The following is a 19856-nucleotide window of genomic DNA, read 5'->3' on the forward strand; positions in this document are numbered from 1 at the left end:
TGCTCGTGTCCCGTAGGCTGTATACGCAGGTCACACAGTGCTCGTGTCCCGTAGGCTGTATATGCAGGTCACACAGGACGTGTCCCACATGCTGTATGCGCAGGTCACACAGGACGTGTCCCGCAGGCTGTATATGCAGGTCACACAGGACGTGTCCCGTAGGCTGTATACGCAGGTCACACAGTGCTCGTGTCCCACATGCTGTATGCGCAGGTTACACAGGACGTGTCCCGTAGGCTGTATACGCAGGTCACACAGTGCTCGTGTCCCACATGCTGTATGTGCAGGTCACACAGGACGTGTCCCGCAGGCTGTATATGCCGGTCACACAGTGCTCGTGTCCCACATGCTGTATGCGCAGGTCACACAGGATGTGTCCCGTAGGCTGTATACGCAGGTCACACAGTGCTCGTGTCCCACAGGCTGTATATGCGCAGGTCACACAGGACGTGTCCCGTAGGCTGTATACGCAGGTCACACAGTGCTCGTGTCCCACATGCTGTATGCGCAGATCACACAGGACGTGTCCCGTAGGCTGTATATGCCGGTCACACAGTGCTCGTGTCCCACATGCTGTATGCGCAGGTCACACAGGACGTGTCCCGTAGGCTGTATATGCAGGTTGCACAGGACGTGTCCCACAGGCTGTATATGCAGGTCACACAGTGCTCGTGTCCCGTAGGCTGTATATGACGGTCACACAGGACGTGTCCCGCAGGCTGTATATGCCGGTCACACAGGACGTGTCCCACAGGCTGTATATGCAGGTCACACAGTGCTCGTGTCCCACATGCTGTATGCGCAGGTCACACAGGACGTGTCCCGTAGGCTGTATATGCAGGTCGCACAGGACGTGTCCCACAGGCTGTATATGCAGGTCACACAGGACGTGTCCCGCAGGCTGTATATGCGGGTCACACAGGACGTGTCCCACTGGCTGTATATGCAGGTCACACAGGACGTGTCCCACAGGCTGTATATGCCGGTAACACAGGACATATCCCGCAGGCTGTTTATGCAGGTCACACAGGACGGGTCCTGTAGGCTGTATATGCCGGTCACACAGGACGTGTCCCACAGGCTGTATATGCAGGTCACACAGGACGTGTCCCACAGGCTGTATATGCAGGTCACACAGTGCTCGTGTCCCGTAGGCTGTATATGCCGGTCACACAGGACGTGTCCCGCAGGCTGTATATGCCGGTCACACAGGACGTGTCCCGCAGGCTGTATATGCAGGTCACACAGGACGTGTCCCGCAGGCTGTATATGCAGGTCACACAGTGCTCGTGTCCCGCAGGCTGTATATGCCGGTCACACAGGACGTGTCCCACAGGCTGTATATGCAGGTCACACAGTGCTCGTGTCCCACATGCTGTATGCGCAGGTCACACAGGACGTGTCCCGCAGGCTGTATATGCAGGTCACACAGGACGTGTCCCGCAGGCTGTATATGCAGGTCACACAGGACGTGTCCCGCAGGCTGTATATGCAGGTCACACAGGACGTGTCCCGCAGGCTGTATATGCAGGTCACACAGTGCTCGTGTCCCGCAGGCTGTATATGCAGGTCACACAGTGCTCGTGTCCCGTAGGCTGTATATGCCGGTCACACAGGACGTGTCCCGCAGGCTGTATATGCCGGTCACACAGGACGTGTCCCGCAGGCTGTATATGCCGGTCACACAGGACGTGTCCCACAGGCTGTATATGCCGGTCACACAGGACGTGTCCCGCAGGCTGTATATGCAGGTCACACAGGACGGGTCCCACAGGCTGTATATGCCGGTCACACAGGACGTGTCCCGCAGGCTGTATATGCAAGTCACACAGTGCTCGTGTCCCGTAGGCTGTATATGCCGGTCACACAGGACGTGTCCCACAGGCTGTATATGCAGGTCACACAGTGCTCGTGTCCCACATGCTGTATGCGCAGGTCACACAGGACGTGTCCCGCAGGCTGTATATGCAGGTCACACAGTGCTCGTGTCCCGCAGGCTGTATATGCAGGTCACACAGGCTTGTCCCACAGGCTGTATATGCAGGTCACACAGTGCTCGTGTCCCGCAGGCTGTATATGCAGGTCACACAGGACGTGTCCCGCAGGCTGTATATGCCGGTCACACAGGACGTGTCCCGCAGGCTGTATATGCCGGTCACACAGGACGTGTCCCGCAGGCTGTATATGCAGGTCACACAGGACGTGTCCCGCAGGCTGTATATGCAGGTCACACAGTGCTCGTGTCCCGCAGGCTGTATATGCAGGTCACACAGGACGTGTCCCACAGGCTGTATATGCAGGTCACACAGTGCTCGTGTCCCGCAGGCTGTATATGCAGGTCACACAGTGCTCGTGTCCCGCAGGCTGTATATGCCGGTCACACAGGACGTGTCCCACAGGCTGTATATGCAGGTCACACAGTGCTCGTGTCCCACATGCTGTATGCGCAGGTCACACAGGACGTGTCCCGCAGGCTGTATATGCAGGTCACACAGGACGTGTCCCGCAGGCTGTATATGCAGGTCACACAGGACGTGTCCCGCAGGCTGTATATGCAGGTCACACAGGACGTGTCCCGCAGGCTGTATATGCAGGTCACACAGTGCTCGTGTCCCGCAGGCTGTATATGCAGGTCACACAGTGCTCGTGTCCCGTAGGCTGTATATGCCGGTCACACAGGACGTGTCCCGCAGGCTGTATATGCCGGTCACACAGGACGTGTCCCGCAGGCTGTATATGCAGGTCACACAGTGCTCGTGTCCCGCAGGCTGTATATGCAGGTCACACAGGACGTGTCCCACAGGCTGTATATGCAGGTCACACAGTGCTCGTGTCCCGTAGGCTGTATATGCAGGTCACACAGTGCTCGTGTCCCGCAGGCTGTATACGCAGGTCACACAGGACGTGTCCCACAGGCTGTATATGCAGGTCACACAGTGCTCGTGTCCCACATGCTGTATGCGCAGGTCACACAGGACGTGTCCCGCAGGCTGTATATGCAGGTCACACAGTGCTCGTGTCCCGCAGGCTTTATATGCAGGTCACACAGGACGTGTCCCACAGGCTGTATATGCAGGTCACACAGTGCTCGTGTCCCGCAGGCTGTATATGCAGGTCACACAGGACGTGTCCCGCAGGCTGTATATGCAGGTCACACAGTGCTCGTGTCCCGCAGGCTGTATATGCAGGTCACACAGGACGTGTCCCACAGGCTGCATATGCAGGTCACACAGTGCTCGTGTCCCGCAGGCTGTATATGCAGGTCACACTGTGCTCGTGTCCCGCAGGCTGTATATGCCGGTCACACAGTGCTCGTGTCCCGCAGGCTGTATATGCAGGTCACACAGTGCTCGTGTCCCGTTGGCTGTATATGCCGGTCACACAGGACGTGTCCCGCAGGCTGTATATGCAGGTCACACTGTGCTCGTGTCCCGCAGGCTGTATATGCCGGTCACACAGTGCTCGTGTCCCGCAGGCTGTATATGCAGGTCACACAGTGCTCGTGTCCCGTTGGCTGTATATGCCGGTCACACAGGACGTGTCCCACAGGCTGTATATGCAGGTCACACAGTGCTCGTGTCCCGCAGGCTGTATATGCAGGTCACACAGTGCTCGTGTCCCGTTGGCTGTATATGCCGGTCACACAGGACGTGTCCCGCAGGCTGTATATGCAGGTCACACAGGACTTGTCCCGCAGGCTGTATATGCAGGTCACACAGTGCTCGTGTCCCGCAGGCTGTATATGCAGGTCACACAGGACGTGTCCCGCAGGCTGTATATGCCGGTCACACAGGACGTGTCCCGCAGGCTGTATATGCAGGTCACACAGTGCTCGTGTCCCGCAGGCTGTATATGCAGGTCACACAGGACGTGTCCCACAGGCTGCATATGCCGGTCACACAGTGCTCGTGTCCCACATGCTGTATTCGCAGGTCACACAGGACGTGTCCCGCAGGCTGTATATGCCGGTCACACAGGACATATCCCGCAGGCTGTATATGCAGGTCACACAGGACGTGTCCCGCAGGCTGTATATGCCGGTCACACAGGACGTGTCCCACAGGCTGTATATGCCGGTCACACAGTGCTCGTGTCCCGTAGGCTGTATACGCAGGTCACACAGTGCTCGTGTCCCGTAGGCTGTATATGCAGGTCACACAGGACGTGTCCCACATGCTGTATGCGCAGGTCACACAGGACGTGTCCCGCAGGCTGTATATGCAGGTCACACAGGACGTGTCCCGTAGGCTGTATACGCAGGTCACACAGTGCTCGTGTCCCACATGCTGTATGCGCAGGTTACACAGGACGTGTCCCGTAGGCTGTATACGCAGGTCACACAGTGCTCGTGTCCCACATGCTGTATGTGCAGGTCACACAGGACGTGTCCCGCAGGCTGTATATGCCGGTCACACAGTGCTCGTGTCCCACATGCTGTATGCGCAGGTCACACAGGATGTGTCCCGTAGGCTGTATACGCAGGTCACACAGTGCTCGTGTCCCACAGGCTGTATATGCGCAGGTCACACAGGACGTGTCCCGTAGGCTGTATACGCAGGTCACACAGTGCTCGTGTCCCACATGCTGTATGCGCAGATCACACAGGACGTGTCCCGTAGGCTGTATATGCCGGTCACACAGTGCTCGTGTCCCACATGCTGTATGCGCAGGTCACACAGGACGTGTCCCGTAGGCTGTATATGCAGGTTGCACAGGACGTGTCCCACAGGCTGTATATGCAGGTCACACAGTGCTCGTGTCCCGTAGGCTGTATATGCCGGTCACACAGGACGTGTCCCGCAGGCTGTATATGCCGGTCACACAGGACGTGTCCCACAGGCTGTATATGCAGGTCACACAGTGCTCGTGTCCCACATGCTGTATGCGCAGGTCACACAGGACGTGTCCCGTAGGCTGTATATGCAGGTCGCACAGGACGTGTCCCACAGGCTGTATATGCAGGTCACACAGGACGTGTCCCGCAGGCTGTATATGCGGGTCACACAGGACGTGTCCCACTGGCTGTATATGCAGGTCACACAGGACGTGTCCCACAGGCTGTATATGCCGGTAACACAGGACATATCCCGCAGGCTGTTTATGCAGGTCACACAGGACGGGTCCTGTAGGCTGTATATGCCGGTCACACAGGACGTGTCCCACAGGCTGTATATGCAGGTCACACAGGACGTGTCCCACAGGCTGTATATGCAGGTCACACAGTGCTCGTGTCCCGTAGGCTGTATATGCCGGTCACACAGGACGTGTCCCGCAGGCTGTATATGCCGGTCACACAGGACGTGAGCCACAGGCTGTATATGCAGGTCACACAGTGCTCGTGTCCCACATGCTGTATGCGCAGGTCACACAGGACGTGTCCCGTAGGCTGTATATGCAGGTCGCACAGGACGTGTCCCACAGGCTGTATATGCAGGTCACACAGGACGTGTCCCGCAGGCTGTATATGCAGGTCACACAGGACGTGTCCCACAGGCTGTATATGCAGGTCACACAGGACGTGTCCCACAGGCTGTATATGCCGGTCACACAGGACATATCCCGCAGGCTGTATATGCAGGTCACACAGGACGTGTCCCGCAGGCTGTATATGCCGGTCACACAGGACGTGTCCCACAGGCTGTATATGCCGGTCACACAGTGCTCGTGTCCCGTAGGCTGTATACGCAGGTCACACAGTGCTCGTGTCCCGTAGGCTGTATATGCAGGTCACACAGGACGTGTCCCACATGCTGTATGCGCAGGTCACACAGGACGTGTCCCGCAGGCTGTATATGCAGGTCACACAGGACGTGTCCCGTAGGCTGTATACGCAGGTCACACAGTGCTCGTGTCCCACATGCTGTATGCGCAGGTTACACAGGACGTGTCCCGTAGGCTGTATACGCAGGTCACACAGTGCTCGTGTCCCACATGCTGTATGTGCAGGTCACACAGGACGTGTCCCGCAGGCTGTATATGCCGGTCACACAGTGCTCGTGTCCCACATGCTGTATGCGCAGGTCACACAGGATGTGTCCCGTAGGCTGTATACGCAGGTCACACAGTGCTCGTGTCCCACAGGCTGTATATGCGCAGGTCACACAGGACGTGTCCCGTAGGCTGTATACGCAGGTCACACAGTGCTCGTGTCCCACATGCTGTATGCGCAGATCACACAGGACGTGTCCCGTAGGCTGTATATGCCGGTCACACAGTGCTCGTGTCCCACATGCTGTATGCGCAGGTCACACAGGACGTGTCCCGTAGGCTGTATATGCAGGTTGCACAGGACGTGTCCCACAGGCTGTATATGCAGGTCACACAGTGCTCGTGTCCCGTAGGCTGTATATGCCGGTCACACAGGACGTGTCCCGCAGGCTGTATATGCCGGTCACACAGGACGTGTCCCACAGGCTGTATATGCAGGTCACACAGTGCTCGTGTCCCACATGCTGTATGCGCAGGTCACACAGGACGTGTCCCGTAGGCTGTATATGCAGGTCGCACAGGACGTGTCCCACAGGCTGTATATGCAGGTCACACAGGACGTGTCCCGCAGGCTGTATATGCGGGTCACACAGGACGTGTCCCACTGGCTGTATATGCAGGTCACACAGGACGTGTCCCACAGGCTGTATATGCCGGTAACACAGGACATATCCCGCAGGCTGTTTATGCAGGTCACACAGGACGGGTCCCGTAGGCTGTATATGCCGGTCACACAGGACGTGTCCCACAGGCTGTATATGCAGGTCACACAGGACGTGTCCCACAGGCTGTATATGCAGGTCACACAGTGCTCGTGTCCCGTAGGCTGTATATGCCGGTCACACAGGACGTGTCCCGCAGGCTGTATATGCCGGTCACACAGGACGTGAGCCACAGGCTGTATATGCAGGTCACACAGTGCTCGTGTCCCACATGCTGTATGCGCAGGTCACACAGGACGTGTCCCGTAGGCTGTATATGCAGGTCGCACAGGACGTGTCCCACAGGCTGTATATGCAGGTCACACAGGACGTGTCCCGCAGGCTGTATATGCAGGTCACACAGGACGTGTCCCACAGGCTGTATATGCAGGTCACACAGGACGTGTCCCACAGGCTGTATATGCTGGTCACACAGGACATATCCCGCAGGCTGTATATGCAGGTCACACAGGACATGTCCCGTAGGCTGTATATGCCGGTCACACAGGACGTGTCCCACAGGCTGTATATGCAGGTCACACAGGACGTGTCCCACAGGCTGTATATGCCGGTCACACAGGACATATCCCGCAGGCTGTATATGCAGGTCACACAGGACGTGTCCCGCAGGCTGTATATGCCGGTCACACAGGACATATCCCGCAGGCTGTATATGCAGGTCACACAGGACGTGTCCCACAGGCTGTATATGCCGGTCACACAGGACATATCCCGCAGGCTGTATATGCAGGTCACACAGGACGGGTCCCGTAGGCTGTATATGCCGGTCACACAGGACGTGTCCCACAGGCTGTATATGCAGGTCACACGACGCGTCCCGCAGGCTGTATACGCAGGTCACACAGGACGTGTCCCGCAGGCTGTATGCGCAGGTCACACAGTGCCAGTGTCCCGCAGGCTGTATATGCCGGTCACACAGGACGTGTCCCACAGGCTGTATATGCAGGTCACACAGTGCTCGTGTCCCACATGCTGTATGCGCAGGTCACACAGGACGTGTCCCGCAGGCTGTATATGCAGGTCACACAGGACGTGTCCCGTAGGCTGTATATGCAGGTCACACAGTGCCAGTGTCCCGTAGGCTGTATATGCAGGTCACACAGTGCCAGTGTCCCGCAGGCTGTATATGCAGGTCACACAGGACGTGTCGCACACGCTGTATATGCAGGTCACACAGGACGCGTCCCACAGGCTGTATTTGCAGGTCACACAGTGCCTGTGCCGCACACACGTCATACAGTGCCCGTGCCCCACACGCTGTATACGCAGGGCACAGTACGTGTCCCATACACTGAATGGAATCGAGTGAGAAACCATTTTTGGCAAGTCTCCTTTGTAGCTAAGTAAAAATAAAATAATGAGGCTCCTGAATGCTGGACGCCTTCTGTTTCTGATTTTTGCAGTATGATAAAATCCAATGTGTTCAATGTGTCTCTTCTAATCCTGAACTCCTGACCCTGTATTAGCCCCATTGATAAGCCACAGCTATTTTGGGCCTTAAAGGGAATCGGTCACCCCCAAAACACTAACTAAACCACTTATACTGGGTATGTAGAGGACTAAGGCCCTGTAAATATACCTGTAGTATTAATGGTTTAGTTGCCTTAAAATCTTTTTTTATTGAAAATCCACAAGATAAAGAAAAATTTTAGTGGCACTCACCCGATATTGCTGTATGAAAAATGTCCTTTATTCAGAGTGTGCACTCACAGACATCTGGTGGAGAGGCGGCTTGGTAGGAGGGAAGGTGCAAGGGGAGGCAAGAGGACGACGGCCGTTTCGCGCCTGCGTGCTTCAACGGGTCCTGAAGCGCGCAGGCGCGAAACGGCCGTCGTCCTCTTGCCTCCCCTTGCACCTTCCCTCCTACCAAGCCGCCTCTCCACCAGATGTTTGTGAGTGCACACTCTGAATAAAGGACATTTTTCATACAGCAATATCGGGTGAGTGCCACTTAATTTTTCTTTATCTTGTGGATTTTCATTGCTCTCTAACGTTGAGCACCACCCCAACGCTATTTGTTTACCGCATGCCGAAGTGGTTCTAAATTGAGTCTCCTTTGATCCACATTCCAGCGCTGTTAATCTAAGGTTCGGGCAAACTCCACGTTATATATCATCTGTGGAGACAACACCTGGTGCCATTCCATCTTTATTTTTACATATCTTTTTTTATTGAGGTAGATGTAGTGCACCCTCGGCGTGGCAATGGGCCCAGTGCACCATTCCGCCTACTGAGCACTATCATACTGAAGTGAGTGCTGCCTAAACTCAATCAATCGCTCTGTATCTCCACACCGACACCGCATCTCCGCTCGCATAGTGTCAGTGCTAGCTTTTATCACTGCCGTCGGGAGCCAGCATTGTGAGTCCACAGTAACACTGAGCGTGGCCGCAGTGTTCGTACAGAGCTGCTGATTGAGTTAATGCAGCGCTCACTTGAGTGCTGTCAATCAAGATGTGACAGGGCTTAATATACAAATTGAGGGAGTGTAACGCGAAGTAGCCCCACTCTGAGGGTGCACAAAAACACAAACATATGAAAATATATATTATGGTATATATATTTTATTTAATTGCAACTAACCACTAAAGGCTATACTACAGGAATGATTTTTATAGGCACCAAGTCCTCTACATAAGTGGTATAGTTAAATGGGTTGGCTGCTACCTTTTTATTGATGGGTTATCCGCAGGATAGGCCATCAATATTTGATCGGTAGGGGTGTGGCATTTGCACTGGCCAGAAGTTCTGGGATGTTTCCAGAACACAGCAGCTCTGTTACTTCTATAGTGGCAGTGGTCCGTGTACTATAGATGCACCCCCCTACTCAAATGAATAGGAGGTGACTTGGATTGAGGCAGAGAAAACCTAAACCTCCTGATGTACCCATAAAAACAAACGGGTGAAACGCGTCGGTGTAGGGCACAGCTGAATAGGTGTAGGGAGCATTTTATCAAACCCCAGATTGTTATAAGCTGCTATACTATTATTATTATTATTTATTATTATAGCGCCATTTATTCCATGGCGCTTTACATGTGAGGAGGGGTATACATAATAAACAAGTACAATAATCTTGAACAATACAAGTCACAACTGGTACAGGAGGAGAGAGGACCCTGCCCGCGAGGGCTCACAATCTACAAGGGATGGGTGAGGATACAGTAGGTAGGGTAGAGCTGGCCGTGCAGCGGTTTGGTCGATCGGTGGTTACTGCAGGTTGTAGGCTTGTCGGAAGAGGTGGGTCTTCAGGTTCTTTTTGAAGGTTTCGATGGTAGGCGAGAGTCTGATATGTTGTGGTAGAGAATTCCAGAGTAGGGGGGATGCACGAGAGAAATCTTGTATGCGATTGTGGGAAGAGGAGATAATAGGGGAGTAGAGAAGGAGATCTTGTGAGGATCGGAGGTTGCGTGCAGGAGAGTACCGGGAGACGAGGTCGCAGATGTATGGAGGAGACAGGTTGTGGATGGCTTTGTATGTCATGGTTAGGCTTTTGTACTGGAGTCTCTGGGTGATGGGGAGCCAGTGCAGGGATTGACAGAGGGGAGAGGCCGGGGAATAGCGGGGGGACAGGTGGATTAGTCGGGCAGCAGAGTTTAAAATAGATTGGAAGGGTGCAAGAGTGTTAGAGGGGAGGCCACAGAGCAGGAGGTTACAGTAGTCAAGGCAGGAGATGATGAGGGCATGGACTAGGGTCTTTGCGGATTCTTGGTTTAGGAATGTGCGGATCCGTGAAATATTTTTGAGTTGGAGGCGACAGGAAGTGGAAAGGGTTTGGATATGTGGTTTAAAAGAGAGATCAGTGTCAAGGATTACCCCAAGACAGCGGGCTTGTGGGACTGGGGAGAGTGGGCAGCCGTTTACTGTAATGGATAGGTTCGTTGGGGAGGTCGTGTGAGATGGGGGAAAGATGATGAATTCTGTTTTTTCCATGTTAAGTTTTAGAAATCTAGTGGAGAAGAAGGATGAAATAGCAGACAGACATTGAGGGATTCTGGTTAGTAGGGTGGTAATATCTGGTCCGGAGATGTAGATCTGTGTGTCGTCAGCATAGAGATGATACTGAAAGCCGTGAGATTCTATGAGCTGTCCCAGGCCAAAGGTGTAAATACGCTATACGTTAATCTAGTGAATCTAGGCAAGCAGCCTGTGATCGATTGTTAGCTGCTCTGAACCTAGCTAATGCTCCAATCAGGGGCCAACATGAGAGCAGTTTTATACTGACCGAGCTACTAAATAAAAAAAGGAATATTATAATTTAATTTGCTCCTAAATTATTGGTATCATAAAACCTTTAGGGCTAAGTGCAATATTATAATGTAACAAGAATAGCAGGCAAAGTGCAATATAATTCTGATAACAGCTGCAGGCTAGGTAACGGTGGGATCGGATAGTCCTGCAGTGCGATTATTGAAAGGGACAATAGAGATGCAGTAATATGCACTGTCAAGGTCATTACTATAGTTTATTCAATATCAGTATCCTTATCTGATCCAAAACAGGTCAGATAGGATAAGACTGCCAAATTAGTGCCATGTAAATATAACTTTATAATAAAAGGTACATTTTAATTGAACTAGTCTTCCTGGTCAGTGAACTCTTATGTACGGAGAGTTAAGTTCTCTCCATCAGTGAATTTTTTTACTCTTTAAAAATTGCCAAACTACGGTATTTTTTTCCCCATCCTCGCATTCATAGCGCTTTATCTTTACTTTTCTGTTGACAGCTGAACAAGGGCTTGTTTTCTTGGGGGTAAAAGGAGGAGTTCTTTTTTTTTTTTAATTCTGTCAATGAAAAATAACCTCATCCAGTCTATAAGTTCTTCTTTTTTTCCCCTTCCTTTTTTTTAAACTCACATACACATGGTAAAAATAAGTTCAATGCACGCATTTCAAAATAAGCTGTATTTGTTCAAAAGCTACAGTTTTAGGGATAGAGGTAGACAGATATATCTATATATATAATTGTCTAAGGGTTTTTCCGTCTGTCTGTCCTGGAAATCCCGCGTCTCTGATTGGTCGAGGCCGCCAGGCTTCGACCAATCAGTGACGGGCACAGCGACGATGATGTCATAAAGGACGTAGACATCCCGCGTCTCTGATTGGTCGAGGCCGCCAGGCCTCGACCAATCAGCAACGGGCACAGTATCGACGTAGATGTCATAATGGTTGCCATGGCGACGATGATATCATAAAGGTTGCCTCGACCAATCAGCGACGGGCACAGTCTGCCGCGAATTCTGGAATCATCATTGTCCATATACTACGGGGACATGCATATTCTAGAATACCCGATGCGTTAGAATCGGGCCACAATCTAGTATATATATATATATATATATATATATATATATATATATATATATATATATATATATATATATATATATATATAAAAAAGAGAGGGGGGGAGGGTCAGCAAGTCCAACAAAAAAGTTAACTTTTTTAATACACTATTGCCTGTTCTGTATACGATTGTGACCAGGCCAACTAGGCTATGTGCCCACGTTGCAGAAAAGAAGCAGATTTTTCCTCATCAAAACCGCACACCCTTGCCAGGAAAATGTGTGCGGATTTTGATGCATTTTTGACACATTTTACATTCGGTTTTCATGCATTTTTTCCAATACACATCTATGGCTGCGGAATCACCGTGATTCCGCAAAATTAATGAACATGCTGCGCACTTTACAGCGACGCGATTCCGCTGCGGAAAAATACGCAGCATGGGCGCAGAATGCTTTTAAAATTAATGGGATGCGTTTTGTTAACGTTTTTTAAGCGTTTCCACTGCGGAAAAACGTGGCAGAAACGCAACGTGGGCACACAGCCTTACAGTATCTATTTGTGGCACCTAATCTTAAACTGCTATGATTGGCATGGTTTCCAATCGCTGCTGTTGCGCCAGGTGCCTGAATTACACAGCTATCAACATAAATTTCAAAATATGCCAATGCCGTAAAAACCACACACACGGAGCGCACATCCAAAAACTGTATGTTGATCTAATGCCGCTAGGCAAAACTTAGTCTTAGTTTAACATTCTGATCACTACCACGTCATAGCAAACTGCTCAGGGGGGGTTCCCTAATTGTTGTTTATTACCTTAAAAGTGCAGCACAGAGCGCCAACCACCGCTGCAGCGAAAGCGCCCACACTGCAAGGCTGAGTCCCCATGACTCCAGGCCGCGCCGACACACCGCATCAACACCTTCCACACACTCCCAAACTGAGAGCAAAATTAGGCAAAACCCCTCTTGCAGTCTCCTGCTAATTATCAACGCCTGTGCCAAATGAGAGGAGTGCTGTTCCAAGCTCCTTTCACTTGGCGTTGGCACTGTGTGTCGGCCATTGTTGCTGTGGTGTTCTGCCTGTGGCTTGGTGTGGCCTGGAGTCATGGGGACTCAACATTTCAGCATGGGTGCTGTGAGGCACCAGGTCGCCCGCCCTACTAGTGCAGTGTCGCTACAGCGGTGGTTGGGACATGGCGCCTCACCTTTAACACCTTAGTGACCAGGCCAAATTTTTCGATTTTGACATCTTTATATGGCAATAACTCTGGAATATTTCAGCATATCACAGTGATTCTGATATTTTTTTTTTGTGATACATTATATTTTATAATACTGGTAAATTTAGGTCGACATGTTTTGCGTTTATTTATAAAAATATCAGAAATTTGCCAAATTTCTAAAAATTTGCAACTTTCAAAAACTGCAACTGATTATCCCTTTAGCCCAGATAGTCATACCACACACAAACATCGGTAAATAAGATTTGCCTCATGGCTGCCTTACATCAGCACCATCTGTAAAATGTTCTTTTGTTAGGATGTTAGACTCTTTAAAAATGTACCCCAATTGGATATGAGAGGCCACAAAAAGGGGTCAAGAGTATATTTTACCAAAATGTTATCATTTATTAATATTAACATTGTATAGAACTACATCAAACAAGAGTAGCACTACCAAAGCAGGTACCATGGGGATTTTTGTGAGCTAAAGTACAGCATTATATATGACAAAAAATTATTAGTGCAAAAAATGCAACTACTATGCTCTGTAAACAATGTGGCGCTGATATTTGCACTTTATTCATGAATACTCTGTTCAATAATATGCACTAACTTGCACTGCGGGACTTAATCATAGGAGCGATTTTTGTCTATATCTCCACTCCATTTGGAGTTTTGACCCCTTATGGGACTGAATAGGAATGTGGTAAACGCGATTCCCTTGTACTTTCCCACATTGTTTACAGAGCATAGTATTTGCATTTTTTGCACTAATAATTTTTTGTCATATATAATGCTGTACTTTGGCTCACAAAAATCCACATGGTACCTGCTTTGCTAGTGCTACTCTTGTTTGATGTATGTAATTCTGTACAATTTTAATATTAATAAATGATAACATTTTGGTAAATATACTCTTGACCCCTTTTTGTGGCCTCTCATATCCAATTAGGGTTTGTTGTGCGATATTGATATTTTGAGTTCCCCCATTGTATTTTTTTCTTGATATCCTCTTTGGAAAAATTTGTGCTTTAAAGGGAATCTGTCACCCCCAAAAATCGTATATGAGCTAAGGCCACCGACATCAGGGGTTTATGTACAGCATTCTGTAATGCTGTAGATAAGCCCCCGATGTAACCTGAAAGGTAAGAAAAAGAGGTTAGATTATACTCACCCAGGGGCGGTCCCGGTTCTGTTCTGGTCCGATGGGTGTCGCAGTCCGGAGCCTCCTATCTTCATATGATGACGTCCTCTTCTTGTATTCACGCTGCGGCTCCGGCACAGGCGTACTTTGTCTGCCCTGTTGAGGGCAGAGCAAAGTACTGCAGTGCGCAGGCGCCGGGCCTCTCTGACCTTTCCCAGCACTTGCGCACTGCAGTACTTTGCTCTTCCCTCAACAGAGCAGACAAAGTACACCTGTGCCGGAGCCGCGGCAGGAAGACAAGAAGAGTACGTCATCGTATGAAGATAGGAGGCTCCGGGCCGCGATGCCCATCGGACCCGGACCGCACCGGGACCGCCCCTGGGTGAGTATAATCTAACCTGTATTTCTTATCTTTCAGGTTACATCGGGGGGCTTATCTACAGTATTACAGAATGCTGTAGATAAGCCCCTGATGCCGGTGGCCGCAGCTCATATACGATTTTTGGGGTGACAGATTCCCTTTAAAAATTTATCAGTCATTTTTTCAAAGAAATTTACAAAAGTTATTTTTTTAGGGACCTGTTCAGTTTTGAAGTGACTTTGGGGGTCCTATATATGGAAAACATATTCCTTATTCAGCATATTCAGAACTGCTGTCAGGTAGTTTATTTATTTATTTTTTATTTATTTAAAGGGAACCTGTCACCCCGTTTTGCCAGATTGAGCTATAAATACTGTTAAATAGGGCCTGTGCTGTGCGTTACTATAGTGTATGTAGTGTACCCTGATTCCCTACCTATGCTGAGAAATACATTACCAAAGTCGCCGTTTTCACCTGTCAATCAGGCTGGTCAGGTCGGGTGGGCGTGGTGACATCGCTCTTTTCTTCCCCAGCTTTCTGTTGGTGGCGTAGTGGTGTGCGCATGTCCAAGTTCCGAATTCCCTGCGCGCACGTGAAGACACAGCGCGCGATCTGCGCTGTCATCCCTTTCATCGGTGGGGGCAGCCATCTTTCTGGGGCCGCGCGTGCGCAGATAGAGTGCTCTGCTGCACGGGGCTTCAGGAAAATGGCCGCGGGATGCCGCGCGTGCGCAGAAGAGATCGCGGCGGCCATTTTCCCAAAGCCGAGTTTGCATCTCGGCTTTGGGAAAATGACCGCCGCGATCTCTTCTGCTGCGTTTTTTGGTGCGAAAACCTGATGAGGTTGAATCAGATTTTTTGTCATGCATTAAACTTTATCAGCATGCACAAAAGACAAATGTACCCTGACAAAAACGTAGTAGAAATACGCAGTAAAAACTAAGCAAAAACACTCACACAAAAATAATCAAAACCTGCTTTTTGTAAGCAGATTGAACGCAGCTTAAACTTGGCATAAAAACTGCTGCAAAAACGCAATGTGTAAACATAGTCTAAGGCCATTATTTGGCCATGAAATGCCATGGCAACTATTAGGACCACTCAATCATGATCTCGATGCCGATAGGGATAAAGAGGGAGCCCCCCTTACACTATGTTATCCATCTAGAAGCCTTAGTCACTATTGATAGCAGCATATAAGCAGTTAAACGGCCATGGTGGGTGCCAACACTGATGTTGCAGCATTTCCAACTGTTGGGGGAAGTTGTCCTTTTACATCAGGTCAGTTTTAGGCTGCCGTCACACGGTCAGTATTTGATCAGTATTTTACCTCAGTATGTGTAAGCCAAAACCAGGAGTGGGTGATAAATACAGAAGTGGGGCATATGTTTCTATTATACTTTTCCTCTATTTGTTTCACTCCTGGTTTTGACTTACAAATACTGAGGTAAAATACTGACCAAATACTGCTAGTGTGACGGCAGCCTTTTGCTGTATTGGTACTAAGGGGTTAAGGCTACAAATAGTTAGGGACACACTGAGAGGTTTGCTGTGTGCTTCATACAGTCTGATCAGAATGGTACACTAAGAATCTGACATTCAGTTTTGTCTCCCTGCATTAGATCAACATATGACTTTTGGATGTATGGGTCCATGTATTTTTCTACTGCATGTCAAAAATCTTTTTTTTTTTTTTTTTAACTTGGACCAGCACTCCTCACATTTGGCACAGGCGTTTCTAATTAGCAGGAGACTCTTAGAGGGGTTCCGCCTAGTTTTGCTCTCAGTTCAGTCTGAGTGCTTGTGGAAGGTGAGTTTTCTAATGCCTTTCACTTGGTGTTGTGCCTGTCTGTACTGGGATCATGGGGACTCAGCCTTACGGCTTGTTTTCACTTGCGAGGAACACGTCCGTGTCTCTCATGTGGAAACGAAGCTCTGGCGCCGGCACTGTGGAGCGGAGCGTGCGGCCGCACAGCAACCCATGTAGCTGCACGCTCCACTCCCAAGTGCCGGCACCAGAGCTTCGTTTCCACATGCGAGACACGGACGTGTTCCTCGCAAGTGAAAACAAGCCCTTATAGTATGAGGGCTGTCAGGCACCAATGCATCTTCTTTCCTTGTGCAGTCACTGCACCTTTAGGGTATGTGCACATGCTGCGGATACGCAGCGGTTTTGACGCTGCAGATTAACAGTTTTCTATGAGTTTACAGTACCATGTAAACCTATGAAAAACAAAATCCGCATTGCACATGCTGTGGAAAAAAACACGCGGAAACGCTGCGTTGTTTATTCCGCAGCATGTCAAATCTTTGCTCGGATTCCGCTGCGGGTTACACCTGCTCCATAATAGGAATCTGCAGGTGGAAAGCCGCAGTAATTCCGCAGTAAATCTGCAGTGCGGTTTACCTGCGGATTTACAAAAACAGGTGCGGAAAAATCCACAGACATCCCACCTACGTGTGCACATAGCCTTAAGCCTATACAATGTTAGGGACCCACTGAGAGGTTTGCAGTGACATCAGTGGGCTTTATACCGTCTGATCAGCATGCTGTACTGGAATACTGTTAGTGGTCTTGTTTTTTGTTTAAATCTTCCCCCCCCCCCCCCCCCCATCTAGTCTGCAGATCCCAAATACTCCCCTACACGGCGGTCAAGTCCTATGGGCATCGCTGGACTTGATCCGGCACCTCCTTTTTTGTGATTGCCATCTCCTTTTTCTGCTTTGTGTAGATGAAGTTTCTCCTATGTCATCCACGCAGTGTCGCCCTTCGCGCTTCCGCCCTGGTGTACTTCGCTCTGCCGAGTGCAGAGGAAAGCACTATAGTGTGCATGGGTCGGCTTTACTTCAGGGTCATTGGCACTCTTTGCCTTTTCCTGGCACATGCGCACTATAGTAATTTGCTCTGCCCTTGGTAGATAGAAGTGCGCCTGCCAGGAACCTGATGGAGTACATTGGAGGTTGATGTAAGATGCGTCATCCACACGAAGGAGGACAGCGATTACAAGAAGAGAGGAGGCATCTGATCAAGACCAGCAATGCCCATCGGAATGGATGTGCGGTCCATGTGTTGTGTATGTTGTTGTGTGTTTTTTTTTTTTTTAAATATATTTTCAGCATGGCAAAAACGTTAAAATATTTGATAAATTTATATTTTCTTCCTCTTGCCTCCTCACAGGGTTGCATAGTGCACATGGCTTTGCTGGTTTCTTGTTCTACATGTTGTTTACAAAAAAAAAAATATATATATATTATATAGATTTACAGTTGTCCGTTCATACAGTTCTGGTTATTCCTGGATCAGTGTCCAAAATGTTTAATACATATGTTCTTGTTTCTTCAGAATGGACCGGGTGGTGCTGAGTTTTGGGGATTCTCTTCTACGTTCTTCAGATGTTGCACTTTTGGATGCCCCTCACTGGTTGAATGACAACCTCATTGGTTTTACTTTTGAATTCCTCGCATCAACATTATCCCCATCAACAGCTGAGAAAATTACCCTCATCAGTCCCGAGGTGAGCCAGTTTATAAAATGTTGTGGCAAGGAGGCCCCAGACTTTCTACACCCGCTAGACCTACCAAAAAAAGACCTAATTTTGCTGCCTGTTAATGATAATGCTGGAACCCAAGCTGGAGGATCACACTGGAGCCTTCTTGCCTATTTCGGTGGCGTCCGTGAATTTCTTCATTATGACTCTGCACCAGGGACCAATTCCCCACACGCCCAACAAATGGCTAGAAACCTAACCAGCATACTTGGCGGTAATCCACGATACCAGGAAGAAGAGGCCCCATTGCAGTACAACAGCTATGATTGTGGCATGTATGTGGTGTGTGTGGCACAAGCTCTGTGTGAGCAGTATTTCCGGGGATGCAACAATCCGGGTCTGCAAAGCATAACACCTCAGTATGTCACACAGATGCGCTCGGAGTGGAAAGAAATCATCAGGGGAATAAGTAGCCATCCCTGAGCTACTTCTGGACATTGAGAAAGTTGAAGTTAGACATGTGCAACGTCCACTCCTCGGGTTGTAAGCGTTATTGCTGCTGTGACACACTGCTCTAAGTTTTCAGATCACTACTAATTTCAGCGCTGTATTGGCAGGTTGATCTGGATATAATATACAGTAAGTGATGCCTTCCTGGTATCTCAATGTGAAAAGTTGGTTAACTGCAAGAATACATGCGCTAAAGGCGGAGTTCACGGTCTGTGGTTTTGCCTTTCCTGCTATTTATGAATGATACATGTATTAGAACCAGATTATTAAATATTTACATGGAAACTGTTGCAGTATGACCTTTTTATCATTAATCTATATATATATAATTGTCTAAGGGTTTTTCCGTCTGTCTGTCCTGGAAATCCCGCGTCTCTGATTGGTCGAGGCCTGCAGGCCTCGACCAATCAGCAACGGGCACAGCGACGATGATGTCATAATGGTTGCCATGGCGACGATGATGTCATAAAGGTTGCCTCGACCAATCAGCGACGGGCACAGCCTGCCGCGAATTCTGGAATCATCATTGTCCATATACTACGGGGACATGCATATTCTAGAATACCCGATGCGTTAGAATCGGGCCACAGTCTAGTATACAAATAACAGGCATGTTCACACTGTAGATTTGCTGCCAATTATTCACAGAAAATCTACAGAATGTTACACTGCATTGTATATAAATGAGCTTAAAATCTAATTTGCACATTTATAAAAAAAAAAGTGTGGATTTTAGAGCTTCTAGTGAATAAATGTCTTCACAAATGAGTGAAGTAGAGAAAGAAGCATATTTCTCTGATAGGATAAGAAACTTTGATATATTTTCTTGTACACTTAATTTACGAAGAAAATATTTGACGATTTTAAGAGGGATTGAGTAACTACTGTACAGTGGCCTGTGATACTTGCAAATTTGGTGTTATAATTTCTGCTGTCGCCACAAGACATGCGGGCACAGGGACTTGAAAGTATTTTTTGTGCATGCCGAAGACACTCTGCACCCGAGCATGCTCAGATAGTGCCTTCTCCTACAGCACCTTACACTCCTCTCCCACAAGGTGGCAGTGTTGCACAAGAAGACATCCTTCTCCAAGTAATTGCCTCAGCTAGGCTATCCAGTTCACAGCTGTA

General features: G+C 49.4%; 1 protein-coding gene across 3 annotated transcripts in view; it reads left to right on the forward strand.

The window, feature by feature from the left end:
- SENP8 (SUMO peptidase family member, NEDD8 specific) overlaps nucleotides 1-19010 on the forward strand; it is a 45499-nt gene extending 26489 nt beyond the window's left edge. For 2 of the 3 annotated variants that reach the window (XM_069765611.1, XM_069765612.1), the window contains exon 2: nucleotides 18071-19010. In XM_069765611.1, the coding sequence (XP_069621712.1) occupies nucleotides 18071-18698 (628 nt within the window). In that variant the 3' untranslated portion in view covers nucleotides 18699-19010. Of the gene's footprint in view, nucleotides 1-16394; nucleotides 16538-18070 lie in introns of those variants that run through there. The other variant, XM_069765613.1, reaches the window with a different exon arrangement.
- Nucleotides 19011-19856: the final 846 nt, after the last annotated feature.

This window comes from Ranitomeya imitator, chromosome 4 (assembly GCF_032444005.1).
Source record: "Ranitomeya imitator isolate aRanImi1 chromosome 4, aRanImi1.pri, whole genome shotgun sequence".
NCBI classification, from domain to species: Eukaryota; Metazoa; Chordata; class Amphibia; order Anura; family Dendrobatidae; genus Ranitomeya; species Ranitomeya imitator.